This window comes from Lithobates pipiens, unplaced genomic scaffold (genome assembly GCF_037356315.1).
Source record: "Lithobates pipiens isolate NorthernLeopardFrog02 unplaced genomic scaffold, aLitPip1_a1.2 Scaffold_3, whole genome shotgun sequence".
NCBI classification, from domain to species: domain Eukaryota; kingdom Metazoa; phylum Chordata; class Amphibia; order Anura; family Ranidae; genus Lithobates; species Lithobates pipiens.
In genome coordinates, this window is record NW_027507790.1 from 223,016,494 (window position 1) to 223,040,742 (window position 24,249).

At 44.4% G+C, this 24,249-nt stretch overlaps 1 protein-coding gene across 3 annotated transcripts in view; it reads left to right on the forward strand.

Moving 5' to 3' along the window:
- Positions 1 to 24,249, forward strand: part of FYB1 (FYN binding protein 1) — a 301,988-nt gene that overhangs the window by 164,323 nt on the left and 113,416 nt on the right. For all 3 annotated transcript variants that reach the window (XM_077462820.1, XM_077462822.1, XM_077462821.1), the window contains exons 3-5: positions 5,951 to 6,089; positions 11,429 to 11,463; positions 16,932 to 16,951. In XM_077462820.1, the coding sequence (XP_077318946.1) occupies positions 5,951 to 6,089; positions 11,429 to 11,463; positions 16,932 to 16,951 (194 nt within the window). The remainder of the gene's footprint in view (positions 1 to 5,950; positions 6,090 to 11,428; positions 11,464 to 16,931; positions 16,952 to 24,249) is intronic.

Here is a 24,249-nt window from a genome sequence, read left to right on the forward strand (position 1 = left end):
GGGGGGGGAGTTGCAGCCCATCAGGTAGACTGTATGGGGCCCCGTGATTTCTAACAGCTCATTACATTGATCCAAGCTGCTTCAATGCAACTATGTATAAAATGTCCATACCTGAAATTCTTCTATCAATAAAAGATGGAGCTTGTTGCAACATGCCTATAGCATCAATGCATCAATGCGTGTTAATAGGTGTTTGATAAGCATTTAATGAGTGTTAAAAACGCCCTATGCGCGTTTGACATGCGTTTTTGTAACGCTAAAACCGCAGCACAAACACCTAATATTAACTGCAGTGTACTACCGCGCCGCAACCGCATGACGGCGCGGTTACGGCGCATTCCTGTAGACTTGAATGGAAGAAGTTGAAATGCTTCAACTCCTTTCAAACTCAACATGAAGTTTTGAGGCTAACGCTTCATATTTTGATAATGTGGACAGCACTGTGTGCTGTTCATAGTATCATTGGCATAGGCATTTGAGGAGCGTTAAAAGTGCCCCTCAAATGCTGGCTTTCAATGGCAGTGTGAACTTAGACTTAGGACTCTTTCACACAGATGTTGAAATAGGCGGTTGGGTCGTGTTTTTAATGCTTCCCAAACACCTATTAACACAACACAAAATTGTTACAATGGTGAGCAGATGGAGGGGTGTACACTGCAGCGCTAGCATTGCGCCCAGACAAACATATCGCTGTCTGCTGATTTTAGCAAGCTTTGATGCTTTGCAACTGCCTCTATTCAGTTCTATTGAAACGCACCACAACTGCAACGTATACAGTGCATTTACGGTGGTGTTGCAGAGCGTCAAAAGTTATTATTTCCCATTTTAGCTTTAAAAAAAAAAAAGCACACAGTGATGCAACATGAACCCCTGGACAATGCATCCTAAATGCTCATTAATGCTATAGGTGCGTCAATGTGCTTCTAGGCTGCTTTATAATTTAACACAATTGTGTGAAAGAGCCCTTAGATTTCTCAAAGCTGACTTCTAAAAAGCTAAAACGTTGACCAATGTGAAACAAGGGCAAGTTATTTGTAATGGCACTTCTCATAAATGACTTCACACGCTAACTACGGAAAGTGGTATTGTGAAACTGTGAAAGTACTGCCATGTGATCTGTTAGTAGGTGCTACAACTGCTTGGTAGTAGATTTGCACAAGATCCTCAATGAGTTTACTGCAGGCTCTGATTGTCACCCTGGTATATAAAGGGAGATGTGGGGAGAAAAATTGCTTAAATTAGCTGATTGAGGGACTCACATGCCTGACGAAGGGGTCCTGCGCGGCTCCGAAACATTGCACTTTTCCTTTGTGATGTGATTCTCTTAAACCTTTTGGAGGAAAATTTGTCGATCCATGGTGTGCTGGCGAAAATATGTACGCCTGATTGAGGGACTGTCTGCTGAAGATCTAGTCTGGTATCACTGGGGAAAGGTGTCCTTTGGAAGGAAGCAACCAACCGTCCCTGTCCTTTGTGAGTACAGACTGCTGTGTAGGGTTGCCACCTGTTCGAGATTATCCCGGACAGTCCAGGTTTCAGGCAGGCTGAAACCTGGACACATTATTCAGACCGGGCTGTGGTTCCCCAAGTAACCAAGATAGTCACACACAGTGGTGGCCCATCCATTAGGGGTGCCCAGCGCCGCCCCCTCTCTCCTCTCCTCCCCTTAAAATCAATAGATACATGTGTACACCCTCTATTCGTGCATCCGGTCGCTTTCAGAGTGCATGAATTACAGCTGCCAGAGTTTTTTTTTTTAAGTACCTGATTAGAGCCAGAGGCTCTAAGCCCTTGCACACACGGTCGGAGATTCCGACAACCAAATCCGTTGGATTTTGTCCGACAGATTTTGTCCGAAACTGTTGTATACAGATACAGACGGTCGGACGAAGTTGTCGGTAAATACGATCGTGCAGAACGTGATGACGTTATTTCATTACGACAGGACTACGTTCAGGCTAGTAGCCAATAGCTTTGATGTAGGAATTTGATCTGAGCATGCGTGGCACTTTGTCCGATCGGAATTCTCTACACATGATCGGAGTATGTCCGATCGGAGCATTTTGTCAGAAAATATTTCCGGCAAGTTGGAAAATTTGGTCCGGCGGATATTCCGACGGAAACAGTCCGATGCAGACCACACACAGTCGGAATATCCAACAAAATGCTCCGATCGGATGCATTCCGTCAGAATCTCCGACCGTGTGTACAAGGGCTAAAAGGCTTCAAAATAGGGTGGGCTCGAATCGCAGAGAATGTGCTCAGAGCCCACCCAGGTGTGTTACAACAGTGAATTAATATTTGCTGTTGAAACACTGATTCTCAATCCAGCCAATCAGAAGTGGGTGTGAGAGCACCCTTTGCAGCTATTGTTCCGATTAGACTGATGTGCTGGTGTCACAAATCCTATCCTCGACCCAGCCATGGCTCATTTAACGTTATTCCCTTACAAAGAGTTATGGACGTGTGATTCACACAGAGCCGGTCTATCTAACTGGTAAATTGTGGACATTCTGACATGCTCCTGTCACAGGATAAACCTTGGCCTGCCTTTGATCCCTGTTATTATAACAAATAGCCAACTGTGTATGTTCTTTTTGTCTTTTTTGTTTTTTTGTAATTCTTTTCCTTTGTATTTATTGTATGCACTGCCCAATTGTGGGATATTAAAATTAAGTGTTTTTGTATACTAAGCTAGAACTCATATCCTTAGGCCGCGTACACACGGGCGGACTGTTCGCCCAACTTTGTTTGTCAAACAGTTTCGGCAAACAGCGGACTGTTTCAGCGAACTGTTTGCCAAACAGTTCGCTCAACTTTTGAAATGAACGGACTCGCCCACGTAAGGCGGAGGCAAATCCGCCCATTTCGAGCGTGTGTACAGGTAGGCGGGGCCCGCGAAGGAGAGGTCGCGGGCTCCGCCGCCTGGAATGGACTTAAAGGGGAACCCCAACGCTGAAAAAAATCGGTGTGGGGTCCCCCCAAAGTCCACAACAGACCCTTGTCCGAGCACGCTACCCGGCCGGCCAGGAAAGGGGGGCGAGCGAGCGCGCCCCCCCTCCTGAGCCGTACCAGGCCGCGTGCCCTCAACATGGGGGGGTGCCTTGGGGAAGGGGGGGCCTCGCAGCCCCCCCACCCCAAAGCACCTTGTCCCCATGTTGATGAGGACAAGGGCCTCTTCCCGACAACCCTGGCCGTTGGTTGTCGGGGTCTGCGGGCGGGGGGCTTATCGGAATCCGGGAGCCCCCTTTAAGAAGGGGGCCCCCGGATACCGGCCCCCCACCCTATGTGAATGAGTATGGGGTACAATGTACCCCTACCCATTCACCTGTGAAATAAAGTACAAAAAAAAACACAACACAGAGAAAAAATACTTTATTGCACAGCTCCGGGGGTCTTCCGTCTTCGGGGGTCTTCTCGCCAGACTCCTCCGCTATCCTCGTGTAGCTCTTTTACTAGCGGAGGAGCCCGGCTTTCTTCCTCCCCGCCGCCGGCCTCTTCTCCCGACTTCGGGGGTCTTGTCCCCCTCTTCGGTTCTTCTGCCGGGCCACCGCGCCTTCTTGTAGCTCTTTTGCAGGCGGTGGCCCGGTCTTCTGTCGCCGCTGCCTTCCGTTTTTCTGTTGCCGCCTTCGGTTCTTCTGCCGGGCCACCGCGCCTTCTTGTAGCTCTTTTACAGGCGGTGGCCCGGTCTTCTGTCGCCGCTGTCGCCGTCGCCGCCTTCCGTTCTTCTTCTTCTTCTTCTTCTTCTTCTTCTTCCCCAGGAGATGTTAACACGTCGCTCTCTCCGGCCGGAATGCCAGAGCCACGCTGTGCGGTCACTTATATAGTGACAATGGGGCGGTGTCACATGGTATATGTCACATGGGTTGGTCACATGGGTTGATGTCACATGGGGACTATGACATCGTAAGGGGGCGGGGTCACCATGTGACCAACCCATGTGACATATACCATGTGACACCGCCCCATTGTCACTATATAAGTGACCGCACAGCGCGGCTCTGGCATTCCGGCCGGAGAGAGCGATGTGTCAACATCTCCTGGGGAAGAAGAAGAAGAAGAAGAAGAAGAACGGAAGGCGGCGACGGCGACAGCGGCGACAGAAGACCGGGCCACCGCCTGTAAAAGAGCTACAAGAAGGCGCGGTGGCCCGGCAGAAGAACCGAAGGCGGCGACAGAAGAACGGAAGGCAGCGGCGACAGAAGACCGGGCCACCGCCTGCAAAAGAGCTACAAGAAGGCGCGGTGGCCCGGCAGAAGAACCGAAGAGGGGGACAAGACCCCCGAAGTCGGGAGAAGAGGCCGGCGGCGGGGAGGAAGAAAGCCGGGCTCCTCCGCTAGTAAAAGAGCTACACGAAGATAGCGGAGGAGTCCGGCGAGAAGACCCCCGAAGACGGAAGACCCCCGGAGCTGTGCAATAAAGTATTTTTTCTCTGTGTTGTGTTTTTTTTGTACTTTATTTCACAGGTGAATGGGTAGGGGTACATTGTACCCCATACTCATTCACATAGGGTGGGGGGCCGGTATCCGGGGGCCCCCTTCTTAAAGGGGGCTCCCGGATTCCGATAAGCCCCCCGCCCGCAGACCCCGACAACCAACGGCCAGGGTTGTCGGGAAGAGGCCCTTGTCCTCATCAACATGGGGACAAGGTGCTTTGGGGTGGGGGGGCCGCGCGGCCCCCCCTTCCCCAAGGCACCCCCCCATGTTGAGGGCACGCGGCCTGGTACGGCTCAGGAGGGGGGGCGCGCTCGCTCGCCCCCCTTTTCTGGCCGGCCGGGTAGCGTGCTCGTACAAAGGGTCTGTTGTGGACTTTGGGGGAACCCCCACGCCGATTTTTTTCGGTGTTGGGGTTCCCCTTTAAGCCCATTCCAGGCGGCGGAGCCCGCGACGTCTTCGTCGCGGGCCCCGCCTACCTTCACACGCGCTCGAAATGAGCAGACTTTCCTCCGAGCGGGAACAGTTTGCTCATTTCGAAAGTAGCCTACACACGGGCAGACTGTTCGCTCAAACACAGTTTTAGCGGACAGTTTTTCGGAACTTCCGAAAGACTTTGTCCGTCAAACTGTCCGCTGAAACTGTCCGCTGAAAGCCCACACACGAGCGGACTGTCCGCCCAAACACTGTTCAGCGGACAAGGTTGGGCGAACAGTCCGCCCGTGTGTACGCGGCCTGAGAGAGATTGCTGCATTTTAGTGTTGATGTTCTTGATGAAAGTTTGTTGCCAATCTGTATGCAATTGTACTGTGTGTTGGCAGATTGCATGCAGATTTTAAACTAGCAAATCTGCCAGATCGAGATGTGTGTGTGAGGTTGCCTAGCAGGCCAGTCGGTGGACAAACAGGTGTTGGCAAGCCGCCCTTTATTGTATTTCTGGCGTGTGGACAGTGGGAAAAGTGATTATTCTGTGATTATAACTTGTAGGATAGCTGGAGGAATCCAGTAGTGTGTGCTAATGGCTGGACTGCTCCCCAACCCTTCGAGTGCACCAGATTTTATGTACGCTTTATATCTGCCTGTGTGTGGTCAGCCAGTTAGATTGGAGTGGTTTCTCTGTAGTGGTGGCCAGAGGTAGTGTCGGCTGTGAAAAGTGTATAACAGTCAGTCTTATATGCTCAAAATAAGCAATCCCCCTCCCTCCATTCCCTTCTACCCCAGTCAAGGTCCACACCCCAGTTAGCTAGCTGCCACAGGCGTGGGATCTTGACAAACCCCTATCAGGATTTTGCCACGGTTTGTGTCCTTACTGGGAGGCGTTTCCTTCACTTCCTGTTTGAACGGTGTCGGGCAGGACAGGAAACGAGGGAAAATCTCCCCAAAGGCAACAGTAAAAACCTGACATCTACAGAAATTTTAACCTCCAGCCAAAAATATAAAAAAAATGTTTTGTTATGCTCCATTTCCATATGCACTGTATTGTTAACATATCTATCTCTTGTGCTATACATCAATAGGTGGAAAGGTACTCGTCAGTGAACAGAAGTCATCTGCGTTATCATCCGCATTGCCTCCACCGCCCCCCATCAAATCACCACTAGGCCCCGTGCCAGTCCCAAATTTACCACCCAGGAACATCAGACTTCCAGAGCCCATGTAAGTAATGCTTCTAATAACTTCAGATAGTATTGTCCTGTATTTGCACGATTCAGAGACTGTCCTCATATATAGCTGGTCAGCCCGGGGGGTTTAAAGGCAACATTTTTTTATAATTAAAAATTTCCCTGTGGTTTGCCCATCAATATGAAAGTGATTGATCCAAAGAAGCACTATTGTGAAAAATGTGTACTGAATGATAACCTACATTCTGAACTTGTAATGCTGACATTCATATAGTCAATTCCTTTTATTATTTCCCATCTTTAATATGTGCCAGCTGAGCTGCCCAGTAAAAATGACAGTGACAGAGATTGAAAAAAATCTATGAGGTCTTGTTCACACAGGAGCTTGCTCCCATTTCATAAAGCTTTCATAACACTTTGCAAAGCCAATACCTGTCCCTTTCATCAATAGGAAATGGTCTACTACACATCAGAGTTGAGCTCTGTGGAAAGGATAAGTAGGATAATATAAATGTTGCGAGGATTACAGTGCAGTTTTTACTTACCGGATCCACCACTACTCCTGACCTGAAGGCTTTCTCCATGGTTTAATACCATTCCCCATAGCCCAGTGGGCAGCAAACAATCCACCCGCCGTGGAACCCCCCCCCCCCCGGTTGGCCAGCCGGATCATGGTCGCCCCCCCCTTTCAGTCAGTCAGGGCCCCACACTTACCCCATCTCGCGGGCAGCGCAGCGAGCGGCGGCTTCACTCTGGGCTGCAGGCGGCTGCTGTCCCGATCCCCCATCGTCTCCTCCCCTCCTCCTCAGTGGCCAATTGAATGGGATCTCTTTTTTGGCCAATCTGGTGATGGGTCTTATGACCCGGTCCTGATTGGCTGGGGGGAGAATCAGGGTTATAATAGTGAATATTCATCTGCTATTGTCACAGAACTGGGTGGGCACAGAGCGCCCCCCGAGCCCACCCACCCTTTTTTTAACCTGAGTATAAAATTGATAGTGGTGCTAATCCACACAATTAATTTGCGAACCCCTAATTAATAATTATGAATATCATAAAACCCATATATATATATATATATATATATATATATATATATATATATATATATATATATATATATACCCATATATAATAAACAAATTCTGTGCAAAAAAGTATATATAAAGAGCTAGAGAATATCAAAGTGCAACAAGAGAAACTTATCTCTTAACTCTTAAGTTGCTGAAAAAATAGTCCAGAAAATCAGACAGCAATATTATAATGAAAAAAAGCAATATGATCACAATGGTGAAAGAACTTTGAAAATAAAACGTCTTTACTTTGTAAAAGCTTCAAGTGTCCATCACTGTGTGAATACCAAACAGTTGGTAAAAGGGGTATGGTGTCGTAGTGGTATTTTGCTCTTCACAAAAAAGTGTAGCACTGACCCCCGAAGGAGCTGCTGGTTTTATTGGGCTTACCGTTACCTCCTCGTCTGCTTCTCTGTCTAGGGATTCCCGTGGTAGATGGCCCAAAGAATGTGGAAACTGACACTGAATCTCCATTTGGGTTATTTATTTGGAACAGAAACAGAGTCTTTCAATAAAGGGTAGAGGGCTAGGAGTAAGTTCAGGTACTTTAGACTGCAAAAATAATGGAAGTCCTTATAGAAAATCCAGAGAATAAACACTGTTTCACAACTGGATTTAACAACCCCCGGATAGACCTCCTCTCACTAGGCCTAGCAGCCGGTAGGGTGTTCGACAAAGTCTCTGCCACAGACTTGTGATGTACACTTGAGCGTTACTGAGGGACGTAGATAAATTTAGAGAGCTAACATACGGTACCAGGTTCTCTCAGCCGATCCGGCGATACCGTATGTGTGTTGATCCAGGTTGCGTCCTTCAACTAAGCCTCCAGGCTCCTTGAGAGAAGCCAGCCTTGCACACGGCCTTCTCCTAAAGTGTCCTCCCCTGGGGTTCTTCAGTTGCTGAGCCTCCCCCTTCAGATGAGATGGCACCAGACCACCCTTGGAACAGTAGGCCCCGAAATCCAGTCAGGCCTGTCCCTGCAGTTGCGTCACCTCGGACCAGCTGGCCCCAACTTGGGATGCATGGTTCCACACCCCAGGCCAGGAGGGCCATAGGGCTGGGTCAGGAGGACCACCAGAACCAAACAGACAGAAAATAAAGATGGAACCCCAAACCACGTGGCGTCGGTAATAGTCCTGAAACCCAACTGTGGTTTCAGGTAAATTAACTTTAGAAAAAAACATAGCACCTGCTTGCCAGGAGCCATCGCTACAAAAGGCTTACATTTTCCTAAAGATAAGAAATTCTAAACATTTTGTAAATAATGCTCATAAAAATTAAAGAAGAAATAGAAATGTAGTTTTAAAAAAACCAAACCCTATTCTAATTATAAAGCAGGATATAGCTTTTAAATTGAGGAACTAACTGCCTCCAGTCATTAAATACAGTGCCTTGAAAAAAATAAGCCCTTGAAATTTTCCACATTTTCTCACGTTACAACCAAAAATGTAAGTGTATTTTGTGGGGATTTTATGTGATAGACCAATACAAAGTGGCACATAATTGTGAAGTGGAAGGAAAATGATAAATGGTTTTCAAATTTAGTGGAACCAATTACCTTCAGAAGTTACCTAATTATTAAATAGAGTCCACGTGAGTGTAATTTAATCTCAGTATAAATACAGCTGTTCTGTAAAAGCCCTCAGAGGTCTGTTAGAGAACCTTAGTGAACAAACAGCATCATGAAGGCGAAGGAACACAGATCATGGATAAAGTTGGGAAGATGTTTAAAGCAGGGTTAAGTTATAAAAAAATATTCCAAGCTTTGAACATCTCACGGAGTACTGTTCAATCCATCATCTGAAAATAGAAAAAGTATGGCACAATGGCAAACCTACCAAGACATGACCGTCCACCTAAACTGACAGGCTGGGTAAGGTGAGCAGTAATCAGAGAAGCAGCCAAGAGGCCCATGGTAACTCTGGAGGAGCTGCAGAGATCCACAGTTCAGGTGGGAGAAACTGTCCACAGGACAACTATTAGTCGTGCACTCCACAAATCTGGCCTTTATGGAAGAGTGGCAAGAAGAAAGCCATTGCTGAAAGAAAGCCATAAGAAGTCTCATTTGCAGTTTACGAAAAGCCATGTAGGGAACACAGCAAACATGGAAGAAGATGCTCTGCTCAGATGAGACCAAAATCAAACTTTTTGGCCTAAAAGCAAAACACTATGTGTGGTGGGAAACTAACACTGCATATCGCCCTGAACACACCATCCCCACCGTGAAACATGGTGGTGACAGCATCATGTTGTGGCAATGTTTTTCTTCAGCAGAGACAGGGAAGCTGGTCAGAGATGATGGGAAGATGGATGGAGCCAAATACAGGGCAAACTTAGAGGAAAACCCGTTAGCCCCCGTACACACGGTCGGAGATTCCGGCAACCAAATCCGTTGGATTAATTCCGACGGATTAATTCTGGAAGAGGTTCGGAAGTGATGTTGCATACACACGGTCGGACTCAGTTGTCAGAAAATCCGATTGTACATAACGTGATGATGTTATTTCGTTAGGACGGGACTACGTTCAGGCTAGTAGCCAATAGCTTTGGTCTAGGAATTTGATCTGAGCATGTGTGCCACTTTGTCCGTCGGAGTAGGCTACACATGATCGGAGTATGTCCGATCGGAGCATTTTGTCGGAAAATTTTACCGGCAAGTTGGAAAAGTTGGTCCGTCGGATATTCCGACGCAAACAGACCGATGCAGACCACACACAGTCGGAATATCCGACAAAACGGTCCGATAGGAAACATTCCGTCGGAATCTCCGACCGTGTGTACAAGGGCTTAGAGTCTGCAAAAGACTTGAGAGGTTCACCTTTCAGCAGGATAATGACCTTAAACATACAGCCAGATTTACAATGGAATGGTTTAGATCAAAGCATATTCATGTGTTAGAATGGCCCAGTCAAAGTCCAGACCTAAATCCAATTGAGAATCTCTGGCAAGACTTGAAAATTGCTGTTCACAGATGCTCTCCATCCAATCTAACAGAGCTTGAGCTATTTTTCAAAAAAGAATGGGCAAAAATGTTTGGATTAGGGAGGAAATATCCAGGGTCTAATAGACCCCAGGTGTCTCCATAAAGAGAACCTTTCACCTATATGCTATCACATAGGGGGCTATTTGTCCCCTATGTCATAGCAATAAAATCTATGTAAAAATAAATAAACATTCAACCAAAATGCACCTTTGTCTAAGTAGACAAAAATCCTTGCACTGACCCTGTACAGGCTCCACTATACTGTCTAGAAGAGCTATGATAGCTAAACAATCTTCAGTGTTTGGAACACTACTGAGTGCGATGGCTGCCTAATCCTCCACTGCGCACCATGATCCCATCCAGCTAAAACAGTATAAAGGAAGAATAAGTGGGATTCAGAATTGGGATTCATACTAAACAAAGTGCTTTAAAAATCCTGCCTGTCCGCCCATTTTAAATTTTTGCCAAAAAGTTCTACTTCAAGAATACATTTGTGCAAAGAGCCGTTTTTGCCCACACAAGATGCACAGGTGTTCTATGCGTCTGCCTACAGGCAGTCCCATTTATGTTTATTGGGATGCAGCAGCTGCTTGGATAGAGCCACTGCTCCCACTTTGACATCCGTGTTGGTGCGTGTCCCCATATTCACACTGTCTGTGATCGGGGACACGCTCCCACCTGCCTGCATGTCAGATTGGGAGCAGCAACCATGTCTGTGCAGCTGCTAAATCCCAATAGACATGAATGGGGCTGCCTGTATATGGATGCATAGAACACCTGTGTACCCCATGCAGGCAATCACGGCCCTGCACACAAATGTAAGCTAAATATGCCTACGTGAATGAGGCAACTAACTAATGGCAAGACTTTTTCTCTATTTGTCCTATTTACCATTATCATTGAAAGTAAAAGAAAATCCCAAATTTTGGGTTGTCCCCAGAAAAGTAATAGAGGGGAAATCTTCCAATGGGGACACTGGTCCTGGTGACCTGGGGTGCCCAATGAATTCCCTTAATTTGCACTGATTTTCTCTCACTTCCTGTTTGGTTATGGGACAGGAAGTGAAGGTAAATCTCAGTTTTGGGATCCAGATAGTGAATAAAAATATGTGAGGGGTCCCTTACTTTATCCAAAATGGAAAAAAAAGTTTTGACTATAGATCTACTTTAACTTTCTTTTAATCAGCTCCATTCCTCCTACAGTTGTCCAGGATTTTCTTCTGGTCTTTGCCCCTCAGCCATGGAAATATGTGTAGTTTTGTGATTCTAGTTATTGCAGTGCTGATAAACTAAAATGTTCCTTTTTTTTATTCCACAGTATGCCTGATGAGGATAATTATGATGATGTTGAGGGTATGTATGCTACACAGCGTTTTTTAGATTTATTTGTTTAAATCATCTTGATTGTCATGATTCATTTCATGGAGGGAGAATTGAACCCGTGTAAATTTTACCTACAAATGGTTGACATCCCATGGTGGGAGCAAGGCTACAAAGGCCTATGGTAGAAAAAGACAATTAGAAGAGTAACCATTTCAAGTCTTAGTGACATTATAAAGCAGTGGTCTCCAATCTGCGGCCTTTGGGCCTGTGTAGCCCTTTGCTTGCATTTATCTTGCCCTTGGGGCACTATTCCTACCACAGATACAAGGTACTATTCCTCCTACCGACACCAACGATGAGGCACAGTTCCTTCTACTGTAATCCAACAGTGGGGCATAATCCCTTCCACTAAAACTGACAATGGGGCACAGTGCTTCCCACTGACACCAACAACGGGGCACTAATCCTTCCACTGACACCAACAACAGTACACTATTCCTTCCACTAACACCAGCAATAAGCATTATTCCTCCTCCTACTGACAGACGGTGCTATGTAATTTTTTTACTCTGATGCTGGGGAATTTTCTTCTCCCACTAGGCCAGTGGTTCTCAACCTTTCTAGTGTCGTGACCCCTTGATAAAAGTTCCCGAGTTGTGGGGACCCCTAACAGTAAAATTATTTTTGTAGCATGGGCTGTCAGCACCCAAGGTAAGACAAGTAATTTGCTCTTTCTCTTTGTTCTCCTTTCTTTCCCTTTTATCTCTCTCTATCCTAATTTCTTGTTTTTTTCCCCAATCCCTCTCTCTAGCCATGTTTCTTATTCATTCTCTTGCCTTTTTTTTTGTTCCTCTCCCTCTTTTCCTCTACATTCCACGATATTCCTTCTCTTACACCTTGTTGGGGAGGGGGGGGGATGGGATGAGTGGCAGTGCTGGCAGGGAGTTGCGATGAGTGGCAGTGCTGGTGGGGGGCGGGATCAGTGGCAGTGCTGGTGGGGGGCGGGATGAGTGGCAGTGCTGGTGGGGGGCAGGATCAGTGGCAATGCTGGTGGGGGGCGGGATGAGTGGCAGTGCTGGTGGGGGGTGAGATGAGTGGCAGTGCTGGTGGGAATTTTGATTAGCCAACTTAGGTGCTCTTGATCAAGGTCGGCTCCCCAAGGAACAAGAGGAAGCCAATCTAGGCCCCAGCCTATTTATACCCCTCTCGGCCCCCTGCTGGTTACTCACTCTCCGGAACAGGGATTGGCTGAAGAGGCATGAATTGCAGACCAAGGTCTAAGCTCTCCTGCCCACTATATCCCAGAGCTCAGTGGGATGCAGGGGAAAGTGGCTGAGCCTGCACCAGCATAACCTAGAACAGACACTGCTAAACAATTGCTGCTCTCCTTGGCTACAGGAAGGCCAAAAACTAAATGTAGCTTACTAGGGCACTACATACACTATATTACCAAACATATTGGGATACCTGCCTTTACACGCACATGAACTTTAATGGCATCCCAGTCTTAGTCGGTATGGTTCAACACTGAGTTAGCCCACCCTTTGCAGCTATAAGCTTCAACTCTCCTGGTAAGGCTGTCCACAAGGTGAGGTCAGGCACTGATGTTGGATGAGAAGGCCTGGCTTGCAGTCTTCTCTCTAAGGGGCCATCCCCAAACTGTTCCCACAAAGTTGGGAACATGAAATTGTCCTAATATGTCTCGGTATGCTGTGAAGAGTTCCCTTCACTAAAACTATGGGGCCAAGCTCAACCCCTGAAAAACAACCCCACACCATAATTCTCCCCTTCACCAAATGATTTGGACCAGTGCACAAAGAAAGATCCATAAAGACATGGATGAGCCAGTCTGGGGTGGAGGAACTTGAATGGCCTGCACAGAGTCCTGACCTCAACCCGACAGAACACCTAGAGCAGAGACTGCTGGCAAGGCCTTCTCACCTGACCTCACAAATGCGCTTCTGGAAGAATGGTCAAACATTCATAGGCACATAGGCACACTGAGAATGGTCAAACATTCATAGGCACATAGGCACACTCCTAAACCTTGGACAGCCTTCCCAGAAGAGTTGAAACTGTTATAGCTGCAAAGGGTGGGCCAACTCAATATTGAACTCAATATTGAACCCTATGGACTAAGAATGGGATACAATTAAAGTTCATGTGCGTGTAAAGGCAGGTGTCCCAATACATTTGGTAATATAGTGTATAAATAATTCGTCATACCAGCTCCAAACTTTGGTCACCCACCAAAGTACCCTGAGTTAAGAGCAAACATACGATGTAAACCAGAACATTCTGTTTGGAATGCCAGCTGTTGTATTTGTTGGGCTACCACTGGATTGAACAGTGCACCCCTCATGAGATTGCAACGATTGGGAGATGTCTGTATGTTACTTGAGCCCTCCTCTAAGTAGCTCCATATCTGCTCTCCATTCAACATTTTGGCTGTATTGACCGACAAGTATCCAGTGGTGACCAAACAAAACAAAAAAGAAAAGAAAAAAAGTATCATAAAATGTGTACCTTGTGCTGCATCCCTGACCCCCTTATTGAAAATGATCTAATGTAAAATGAACAATGAGCAATGAACAATGAACAATGGTTGCACAGAACATGCAAGGGGACGACACGTGTCAAAGTGAAACTCCAATTACACCTCTCTGTTAGTTTCCTGATGTGGGTAAACCCAATTTTTCTAACAGGTATACTTTTTAACTGGTGATGTGAGAAGCACAGGTTTACTTTAAGGTTAGTGTTAGGGGTTAGTTTCAGGTTAAGTGTCATGCTTAGTGGTCACCGGCCCACCAATGACATGTATATATCTTCAGAAATAAAGAAAGTTAGCATTCTTTACAGAACACAGAACTACTGATGACCACATCATATCATGAAATGGCCAGGCTTAAAAAAAAAATCTTTTGAGGTTGTCACCATCTCTGGGAAAAATATCAGTCTTATGATCTCGCCCCAAATAATTAATATAGGTAAAACGTCCCCTTTTTACTCGCCAGAACAGTATTTACTGGCCAGATGGCAAACATACGTTAAGGATATCATCTCTCTACCATTCATCAGCTGTCCTGTTGAAGGGAATCTTTTTTTTCATCTTCTCTCCACTTTGAAAGTAGCTAAACTACCGATTTTGCAGAGGTCTATATATAAAACATTCATTTTGTGCATTTTCAGGAGGAAAACTGCCGTAATTCCTCTATTACTTTATGTGGGGTTCCTAGATCATCAGCTCTATAAAGGATAGGAACTACACAAATCATAGAAAATGCGTCAATTTTGGTCCTGATTGTGCATATTTTTTGTCATGTCTAGGGCTGAAACAACTAATCGATTAATCAACAACTAATCGATTATGAAATTAATCGATTACTATTTTCATAATCAATTAATCGGCTAGTAACATAATAGGGTTAAAAAAAACTAAAATTAGCCCTTTTACTCTTACTGTTCTACAGTAAAAAAATAAACCCCTTACAGTAGTGATTATCTGCTTTTTTTCTACTATAAAGGGCTAATTTTAGTTTTTTTTAACCCCATTATGTTAGTAAACGTCTTAAACCTGGTTCACAACTTTGTGTTTATTGGTGCTTTTTGCAGAAATGCACTACAGTTCATTTCCATGGTTTCCTATGAGACACGTTCACATCTGAAAGGGTCAGGGACATTTAACGCGAAATGCTTCTTTATTGGTTCAATATACTTCAATGGAGAAGCTGCAGAAAAGCATGTAATGCGTTTTTGAAGCAATTTCTGTTTTTTAATCTGTCCAAAAAAAAATGCAAAAATACAAATTGCAGTAAAATCACGTGCGCAAAAATCTAAACTTACAGCAAAAAGGACTGCAGAAACAGATCAAAAGCAAACTACATAGGTGTGTACCGAGCCTTATGCTGGCCACACAGATCAATTTTCAGGCAAGAATATTCATCCGAAAAATCTTTGTACATTCGCTGAAAGAATTTTTTTGAAATTTTCACTTGTTTTTAACATTCTATTTTTAAAATGAATGTAATTTCTGACCGAAAACCACATACATTGTCTGAAAATTCCTTTGACTAAGAAGTCTTCTATTTCCAAATTTTCCCGTCACTGTGGTTGAAAACGAACGGCAATTTAACCCACTTTTTTTTTTTTAAAGGTTATTAACCGATTAATCGATGAATCGAAACAATAATCGGCCAACTAATCGATTATGTCTGCACAGCGAACATTTTATACAGAGACCCCAAAATCTATATCAGGCAGGGGCGGACTGACCATTCGGCCACTCGGGCACTGCCCGAGTGCCCCGGGCCACTAGGGGGCCCCATCAGGGTTGCCAGCCTCAGTAAAATCAGGGACAGTATGTAAAAATCTGTGTTTTTTTTTACATCTGTCTCTGAAATGTCCCTTACCGACATCCTTTTGGTCTAAAAATCTCGAGATTATAGCTGCCCCACCTCTCCAGTACCTTCTCAGCCAATAGAAACATGTCTGTGTATACTGTGTGATTGTATACTGTGTGTGTGTGTGTGTGTGTGTGTGTGTGTGTGTGTGTGTGTGTGTGTGTGTGTGTGTGTGTGTGTGTGTGTGTGTGTGTGTGTATACTGTGTGGCCCCATAGTCTCTGATTGCCTGGCAGCCCCATAATCTCCTATTGCCCGGGGGCCCCATAATCTCCTATTGCCCGGGGGCCCCATGAGTTGTCAGTCCGCCCCTGATAGGGTAAAAATGTAAAAAAAAAAAAACTCCAATACATGCACAATTCTCCATGCTTTGCCTCCTTAACAAAAAAAAAAAACACTGCAAGTACACAATAATACCTATTGATCCTGCCAAAAATCCATTGGGCTCTAACATTTCTGTGCACTCTGCCTATGTTGCATTGAATTTCCAAGCAGTATTTTCATCCCTGGCCACCTCTATGCACAGACAATAGAACATCCGACCCTCATCTTATTAAAATTAGGAGAATCTACAGTCCAAACAGGAGCAAGAAGCCTAGGAAGAATGCTGCTTCTCCATAGATACAGCACAGTGAGTGAGCATAGTAACGCTAGGACAGGAAGTGTGTTCATGGTAGGATCACCAAGTGAAAATAAAGGAAGAAAAGCCTGAAACAAGAAAACGAATGCAGCCATCACATCCAAAATACTGGTAAGCTGCAATATAGTACATGTTAGTTCTTAGGATTAGATATATTTAAATTATTATGATGCTGTGAAATGCAAGGTGGAATGGGGGGCAGTAATAAGTACACTGCCATGAGAAGGATCCAATTCAAAATTTTCATTGAACCACATACATTTAATTATGTGATTATTGCAGTAAATGCAACTAGTGCAAAAAAGGTTTGTGCTGAAAATGATGACATACCAATACCAAAAGTTAAATTTCAGCACAGGAACTTGTATAACAAGTTGTAAGAATTCTTGGAAAAAAATATATATAAATTTCTGTTTAATCCACTGCTATATAATAAACTGTTTTTCTCTTTTTTTTCAGGCCCTGCACACAATGATATAGTAAGTAACGTATTTACCTGTGAAATTATATGCATTACATGTACAGGCAAGTAGAAAAATTTTTGTTTTGCAGATGTTTGGTTCTTAAATAAAAATAAATAAAATAATGGTACCCCAAAGCACCTTGCCAATGGACACGCAATGCAGCTCGCCACAACACATGGTAACCCACTACCAAATTTTCACTGCGTTGCGTTAGGAAGCCCCCCCCCCCCTCTATTCGTTTATTTTTTTTCTTTCTTTCTCATATTTTAGCTTGTATCCATTATCAAATACTAGTGTAGCCACAAATGCTAACCAAAGAATAGTGCTAGTGTAGCCACCCAGGCTGAACAAAGACTTGCGTAACCACCCATGCTGAACAAAGACTTGCGTAACCACCCATGCTGAACAAAGATATGTGTAGCCAACAATGCTGAACGAAGATTAGTGTAGCCACCCATGCTGAACAAAGGCTACTGAAGCCATCCATGCTGAACAAAGGCTAGTGTAGCCACCCATGCTGAACAAGGACCTGTGTAGCCAACCATGTTGAACTAAGACTAGTGTAGCCACCTATGCTGAACAAACACTGGTGTAGCCACCCATCCTGAAGAAAGGCTAGTGTAGCCACCCATGCTGAACAAACACTGATGTAGCCACCCATGCTGAACAAAGACTTGTGTAGCCAACCATGATGACCGAAGCCTAGTGTAGCCACCCATGCTGAACAAAGACTTGTGTAGCCAACCATGATGACCGAAGCCTAGTGTAGCCACCCATGCTGAACAAAGACTTGTGTAGCCACCCATCCTGAACAAAGGCTAGTGTAGCCACCCATGCTGAACAAAGACTTGTGTAGCCAACCATGATGAACGAAGACTAGTGCAGCCGCCTGTGTGGGGAGGTGCAGTGTAGTGTGGCGGCAGTAATAACTCAGAGTTCAGTTGCAGAAACAAAACTGTATTGAAGTTAAAGTTCAGCAAATACAACTAACCCGTGGGGAGACCACCTGACTGGGGGCACTCACAGATGGTTACAGCGTTGAGTGTAGCAGTAGGTCTCAGGTGTGCCAACCTTGTCTGTCTGGAGGGGTGGAATGCAGCTTGGCTGGTCCGTACCCAAGCAGGGAGGCTTTCAGTAAGAGTGATGTGTCTCTGCACTTTCCCTACGTGTCTAAACCTCTCCCTGCCACTAATTACCTGTCTCTGACAGGTAGGTCACCTGTCTCCACACTACCCATTCTCAAAATGTGCACCAAGCCTGGGAGCCAGGATCCTAAATAGATTCCACCTGACCAAAGACCAGAGACCAGAGTCACATGAGGCGCCAGAATCCAATCAGATAGCTCCCCCATGGACCCAGGAACCCATAGAGGAAACATGTTCTTCTTGACTTCTTCTCCCCTATGTAATGCCACTGTGGTTTATGTGCCACCTGCAGTGCAGAAAGCAGACTGTACCTGCCACCATTCATGCTAAAAAATGACTAGTGTAGCCACCCATGCTGAACTACTCTCATGAGAACTGATTTACCACAACAGCCACGCTAAATACACAGCTGCTGGTGGACACAGTGCCGAATTCCCGATCTTGGCACATTGCACTGTTTTTTTCTTTTTTTCTTTTTTGGTTGGAACTTTATTGAAATAAGTGAAAGTGAGATTTCATAAGGTTCTTCTCATCCAGTAGTATTTGGGTATGGTGGTACAGCATGTACAGTGCTTTGCAAAAGTATTCACCCCCCCCCCCCCCCCCCCTGGCATTTTTCGTTTTTTGCTGCCTCACAACCTGGAATTAATGTGGATTGTTTGAGGATTTGTATCATTTAATTTACAGAACATGACCACAGCTTTGAAGATTTTTTTTTATTATTGTGAAGCAAACAACAAATAGGACAAAGTAACAGAAAAAATGTACATAACTATTCACCTTCCCTAAAGTCAATACATTGTAGAGCCAACTTTTGCAGCTATCACAGCTCCAAGTCGCTTTGGATAAGTCTCTTTGAGCTTGCCACATCTTACCACAGGCATTTTTGCCCATTCCTCATGGCAAAACTGCTCCAGCTCCTTCAAGTTGGATGGTTTGTGCTTGTTAACAGCAATCTTTAAGTCTGACCACAGGTTTTCTATTGGATTGAGGTCTGGGCTTTGACTAGACCATTCCAACACATGTACATGTTTCCACTTAAACCACTCAAGTGTTGCTTTAGCAGTGTGTTTGGGGTCATTGTCCTGCTGGAAGGTGAACCTCTGTCCTAGCCTCAAATCACACACAGGTTTTGCTCAAGAATATCCCTGTATTTAGCATCATCCATCTTTCCCTCAACTCTGACCAGTTTCCCAGTCCTGACTGCTGAAAAACATCCCCACAGCATGATGCTGCCACCACCATGTTTCACTGTGGGGATGGTGTTCTTTGGGCGATGTGATGTGTTGGGTTTACACCAGACATAGAGTTTTCTTTGATGGCCAAAAAGTTAAATTTTAGTCTCATCAGACCAGAGCACCTTCCTCCATACATTTTGGGAGTCTCAAACATGTCTTTTCGGAAACGCAAAACGTGAAATTTTGTTTTTTGCTGAAAGTAATGGCTTTCTTCAGGCCACTCTGCCATAAAGCCCAACTCTATGGAGCTCGCGGCTTATTGCCGTCCTATGTACAGATACTCCAGTCTCTGCTGTGGAACTCTGCAGCTCCTCCAGGGTTACCTTAGGTCTCTGTACTGCCTCTCTGATTAATGCCCTCCTTGCCGGTCCATGAGTTTTGGTGTGCGGCCGTCTCTTGTGAGGTTTGCTGTTGTGCCATGTTCTTTCCATTTAGTAATGATAGATTTGATGGTGCTCCTAGGGACCATCAAAGATTTGGATATTTTTTTATAACCTAAACCTGACTTGTAATTCTCAACAACATTGTCCCTTACTTGTTTGGAGAGTTCCTTGGTCTTCATGGTAGTGTTTGGTTAGTGATTCCTCTTGCTTAGGTGTTGCAGCCTCTGGGGCCTTTCAAAAAGGTGTGTATATGTAATGACAGATCATGTGACACTAAGATTGCACACAGGTGGACATCATTTCACTAATTATGTGACTTCTGAAGGTAAATGGTTCCACCAGAGCTTTTTATGGGCTTCATAACAAAGGGGGTGAATACATACGCAACATGCCAATTATCCGTTTTTAACCGGTTCCCGACCAGCGCACGCCGATGTACATCGGCAGAATGGCACGGGCAGGCATATTGGCGTACAGGTATGTCTGATCTTTAATGCTGCCCTGCTCACGCGCTGGTCGGGACCCCCGTGGGTCCGGTCGCGGGTCCCGCATACCCGTGATCTTCTCACGGGGCGGGTGAACGAGGAAATGCCATTGTACACAGCATTTCCCCGTTCTGCCTAGCAACTAGTGACACTGATCTCTGCTCCATTGGAGCAGAGATCAGTGTTCACTAAATTAAAGCCCAGCCCCCCACAGTTAGTAACACACCCCTAGGAACACTTAACCCCTACACTGCCACCCACTGATTAACCCCTTTACTGCCAGCGTCATTTACACAGGAATCACTGCATTTATATAGCAGTGATTGCTTTATAAATGACAATGGTCCCAAAAATGTGTCAAAAATGTCCGATGTGTCCGCCATAATGTCGCAGTCACAATAAAAATCGCTGATCGCCGCCATTACTAGTAAAAATAAATTATTAATAAAAATGCCATAAAACTATCCCCTATTTTGTAAACGCTATAACTTTTGTGTAAACCAATCAATAATCGCTTATTGCGATTTTTTTTACCAAAAATATGTAGAAGAATACGTATCGACCTAAACTAATGGAAAAAAATGTTTTTTTATATATTTTTGGGGGATATTTATTATAACAAAAAGTAAAAAATAATGCTTTTTTTTCAAAATTGTCGCTCTATTTTTGTTTATAGCGCAAAAAAAAAAAAAAAACGCAGGGGTGATCAAATACCACCAAAAGAAAGCTCTATTTGTGGGAAAAAAAGGTCACCAATTTTGTTTGGGAGCCACGTCGCATGACCGTGCAATTGTCAGTTAAAGCGATGCAGTGCCGAATCGCAAAAAGTGGTCTGGTCTTTGACCAGCAAAATGGTCTGGGGCTGAAGTGGTTAATGTCTGAAAAAATAGTTTTATGTATATATTTTTCTATTTTTACTTCACCAACTTAGACTATTGTGTTCTGGTCCATCACATATAATTCAGATTGAAAAAAAATTATTCAGATTGAAAAAGCTACTCTATGCTTTGATGTTTGCACTGAACCTTTGCCCCTGCCTGGGCTACACAATTGTCAAACCTCTTAAATCAATAAAAATATTGAAAACGAAAAATCTAGATGGGAGAGCAGGAACCTGTCCAACATACTGCAGCAGCTGTGCAGGTCTGGAAACTCAAGTATATAGACATCAGAAGCTATTCAGAGATTTCTCTCTACAGCATCTACCAAACACTGAAATCATCCAGGCTGTTCAGACTGGCAGGTTAAATGTACGTAGCAACGCTGTTACAATTTAAGTTGTGTTTCAAACTATAAAGTGAGTGACAGCGACATACCTGTGTCCCTGCCGAGAGACTGCAGATAGCGTGCAACTCCCCCGTCAGCCATGAAACAAGATGGCCATTGACAGATAAGGGCCTACAGGAAAACACATACAAAGATATATAACAGAGACTGGCAGGAACACAAATTCATTTTTAAAAACCCAAGTTTCCAGTGCAGAATAGAGAAGTTTTAGAACTTTGTATCAAACTAAATATTGGAAAGAGGTAGTAGAAATAATGGTAACAAATTATGATTTAGCAGGTGAAAAGTTTTTTCGTTTTTTAAAGACGACTCTTGTTGCTGATCTGCGCATGAAAAATGAAGCACCTCCCTGTATATAAGAATGTAAATACCTCTCCTGCAGCCTGCCACGCAGAGCGCTCGATGTGCGATTACGATCCAGCAAGGGGAGAGGTGTGCCTGAAAAAGCCAACAGGTAGAGAGTCCTCTCTACTTGCTTCAATAAAGCTTCTGAGAAGCTACAGAAGTGTGTGGCTTTACTGTTTTGCATTGCACATAAGGACATATGTGATATGTCATATGGTGAAAAGGAGTTACTACTGGGGACAGCTCTAGACTGAAGATGAATATTACAGCAAAAGCTCTTTTTTTTTTTTTTTTTTTACATATCCTGTGTTTTTTTTTTTAAATAGACCCACACATAAAAGTGACTCTGTCCTGAGAGAAGTATAATGCCGCGTACACACGATCGGAATTCTCATTGGAAAAAGCTCTGATGGTTTTCCTGTTGGAATTCCGACAGAATTTTGCTCAAACTGTCTTGCCTACACACAGTCACACCAAATTCCGACAGTCAATAACACCGTGACATACAATACGTTCGACGGCACTATAAAAGGGAAGTTTAATGCTTCCGAGCATGCGTCAAATTGTTTCTGAGCATGCATCGGAATTTTGCGTGTCAGAATTGCATACACACGATCGAATAACCCGAACAGGTTCTCAATCTAAAGACCGTCAGAAATGCCAAAAGAAAAAGACCGATGGGCATACACACGGTCAGAAAATACGATGAAAAGCTCCCATCAGACTGTTTCCATCGGAAATTCCAGCCGTGTGTACATGGCATAAGAAGTACCTCATTTCCGTCTGAAAATTCTAATTGCCTGGCTGTGTCTGACTTACAGCAATACCTCAGTCATTGTGTTCATCCCCCAATCCTTACTTCCGTCACTGCTGGTATCTATATAAAAATACTCACCCACATAGCCAATCCAGTGTTGTCTGGCCATACCTTTGCCACAAGCCCACACAAGTCTGACATCAACGGGAGCCTGCTGTCTCTTCCAAGTTCAGACAGCCAGCCCCCTGATGATGCGCGCCAGCTCTGTCCTCCTCCAGTGCTTCCTGGAATAGGTGAAGTGAATATTCCGGGAGGCTTCAGGAGTGGAGGAGACCTCATTCTCAACTAGGCAAGAATAGGATATAAAGGCAGCTTTATATATTGCAGAAGGGGGTCTGCAACTATGCAAAGTAATGGTAATGAATAAAGGTCCACTTTAAAGCTGTTTCTGTTTTAAAGAAGGACTTTACCCCTTCACCTCATTTGTTTTTTTGAATCCCTGTTTACCTGATGTTGGGTTCTCCTCAATTCAGACACTTACCCGCTCAGCGGATCCAATGTTGTCCTACAGAGATCCGCTTCTCTTCTGCCACCGCTGAGGTCCTGCGCCACCATGTTTTTGTGTGATGTCATCAGGAAGCTGCCCGCATTAAGTACTGTTAAGTCACAGACCCAAAAAATAATTTTCTAGTTGGGTTTCAGGAAAGTGTGTCAGACCTCCTTATCTCTATACTTCAAAAAGGAAACCCCCTTTATGGGACTTTAATAGACCACCGTCATCATCAAAGTACAACTAAAACATCATTTTTATTTATAAGGTACAGAATGATAAAAAGAGACACATAAACACTAGATGTCTCCAGTAAAATATACAACCAAAAAATTGTTACAGCAAAAAAACATCTATACAAAGAGCACTAGTACTCTCGTAGATATCCCAAACCCGACGCGTTTCCAGTTGCTGTTGTTACAGAACTTTCATCAGGGGTAGAGAGCAGGAACTGGTAATATAGTAGTACTTCTTTTTAGAATGTATGAAATGGAAGCGCTTGAAAGTATCAGAATCACTTAAACACAATGGCAGATCTATAAATGGCATGGTAACACATGACGCCGTCCTCCATGAATAGTTTCAGAGTAAAGGATATGAATGTTTCATCCACTTTCCCCAAGGGCTGAAAGGGGTTTATTAGTACTAAGCAACCCCTATCGACAGAATTATCCGCCACAAATAAGGCTTCCCATGTCGCCTATGGGTGTAAATACCGGGAACAAACCGGCGGTGTGTGCTGCATAAGGTCTCAGGCTAATGATGTAGCTTCAGGTAAAAAAAGCTTCAGCCTTCTGAACCACTTTAGAGAAAGCAAGGTGCAATATAAATATACATAATGCTTTTCTTTTGTTTCTTTAACCACTTCAGCCCCGGAAAAGTTGGCTGCTCAATGACCAGGCCATTTTTTGCGATATGTCTCTGCGTCGCTTTAACTGACAATTGCAAAAAAAATTCCCACAAATAGAGCTTTCTTTTGGTGGTATTTGATCATATCTGCGGTTTTTATTTTTTGTGCTATAAACAAAAAAAGAGCGACAATTTTGAAAAAAACGCAATATTTTGTACTTTTTGCTATAATAAATATCCCCAATTAAAAAAAAAAAAGCAATTTGTTTCCTCA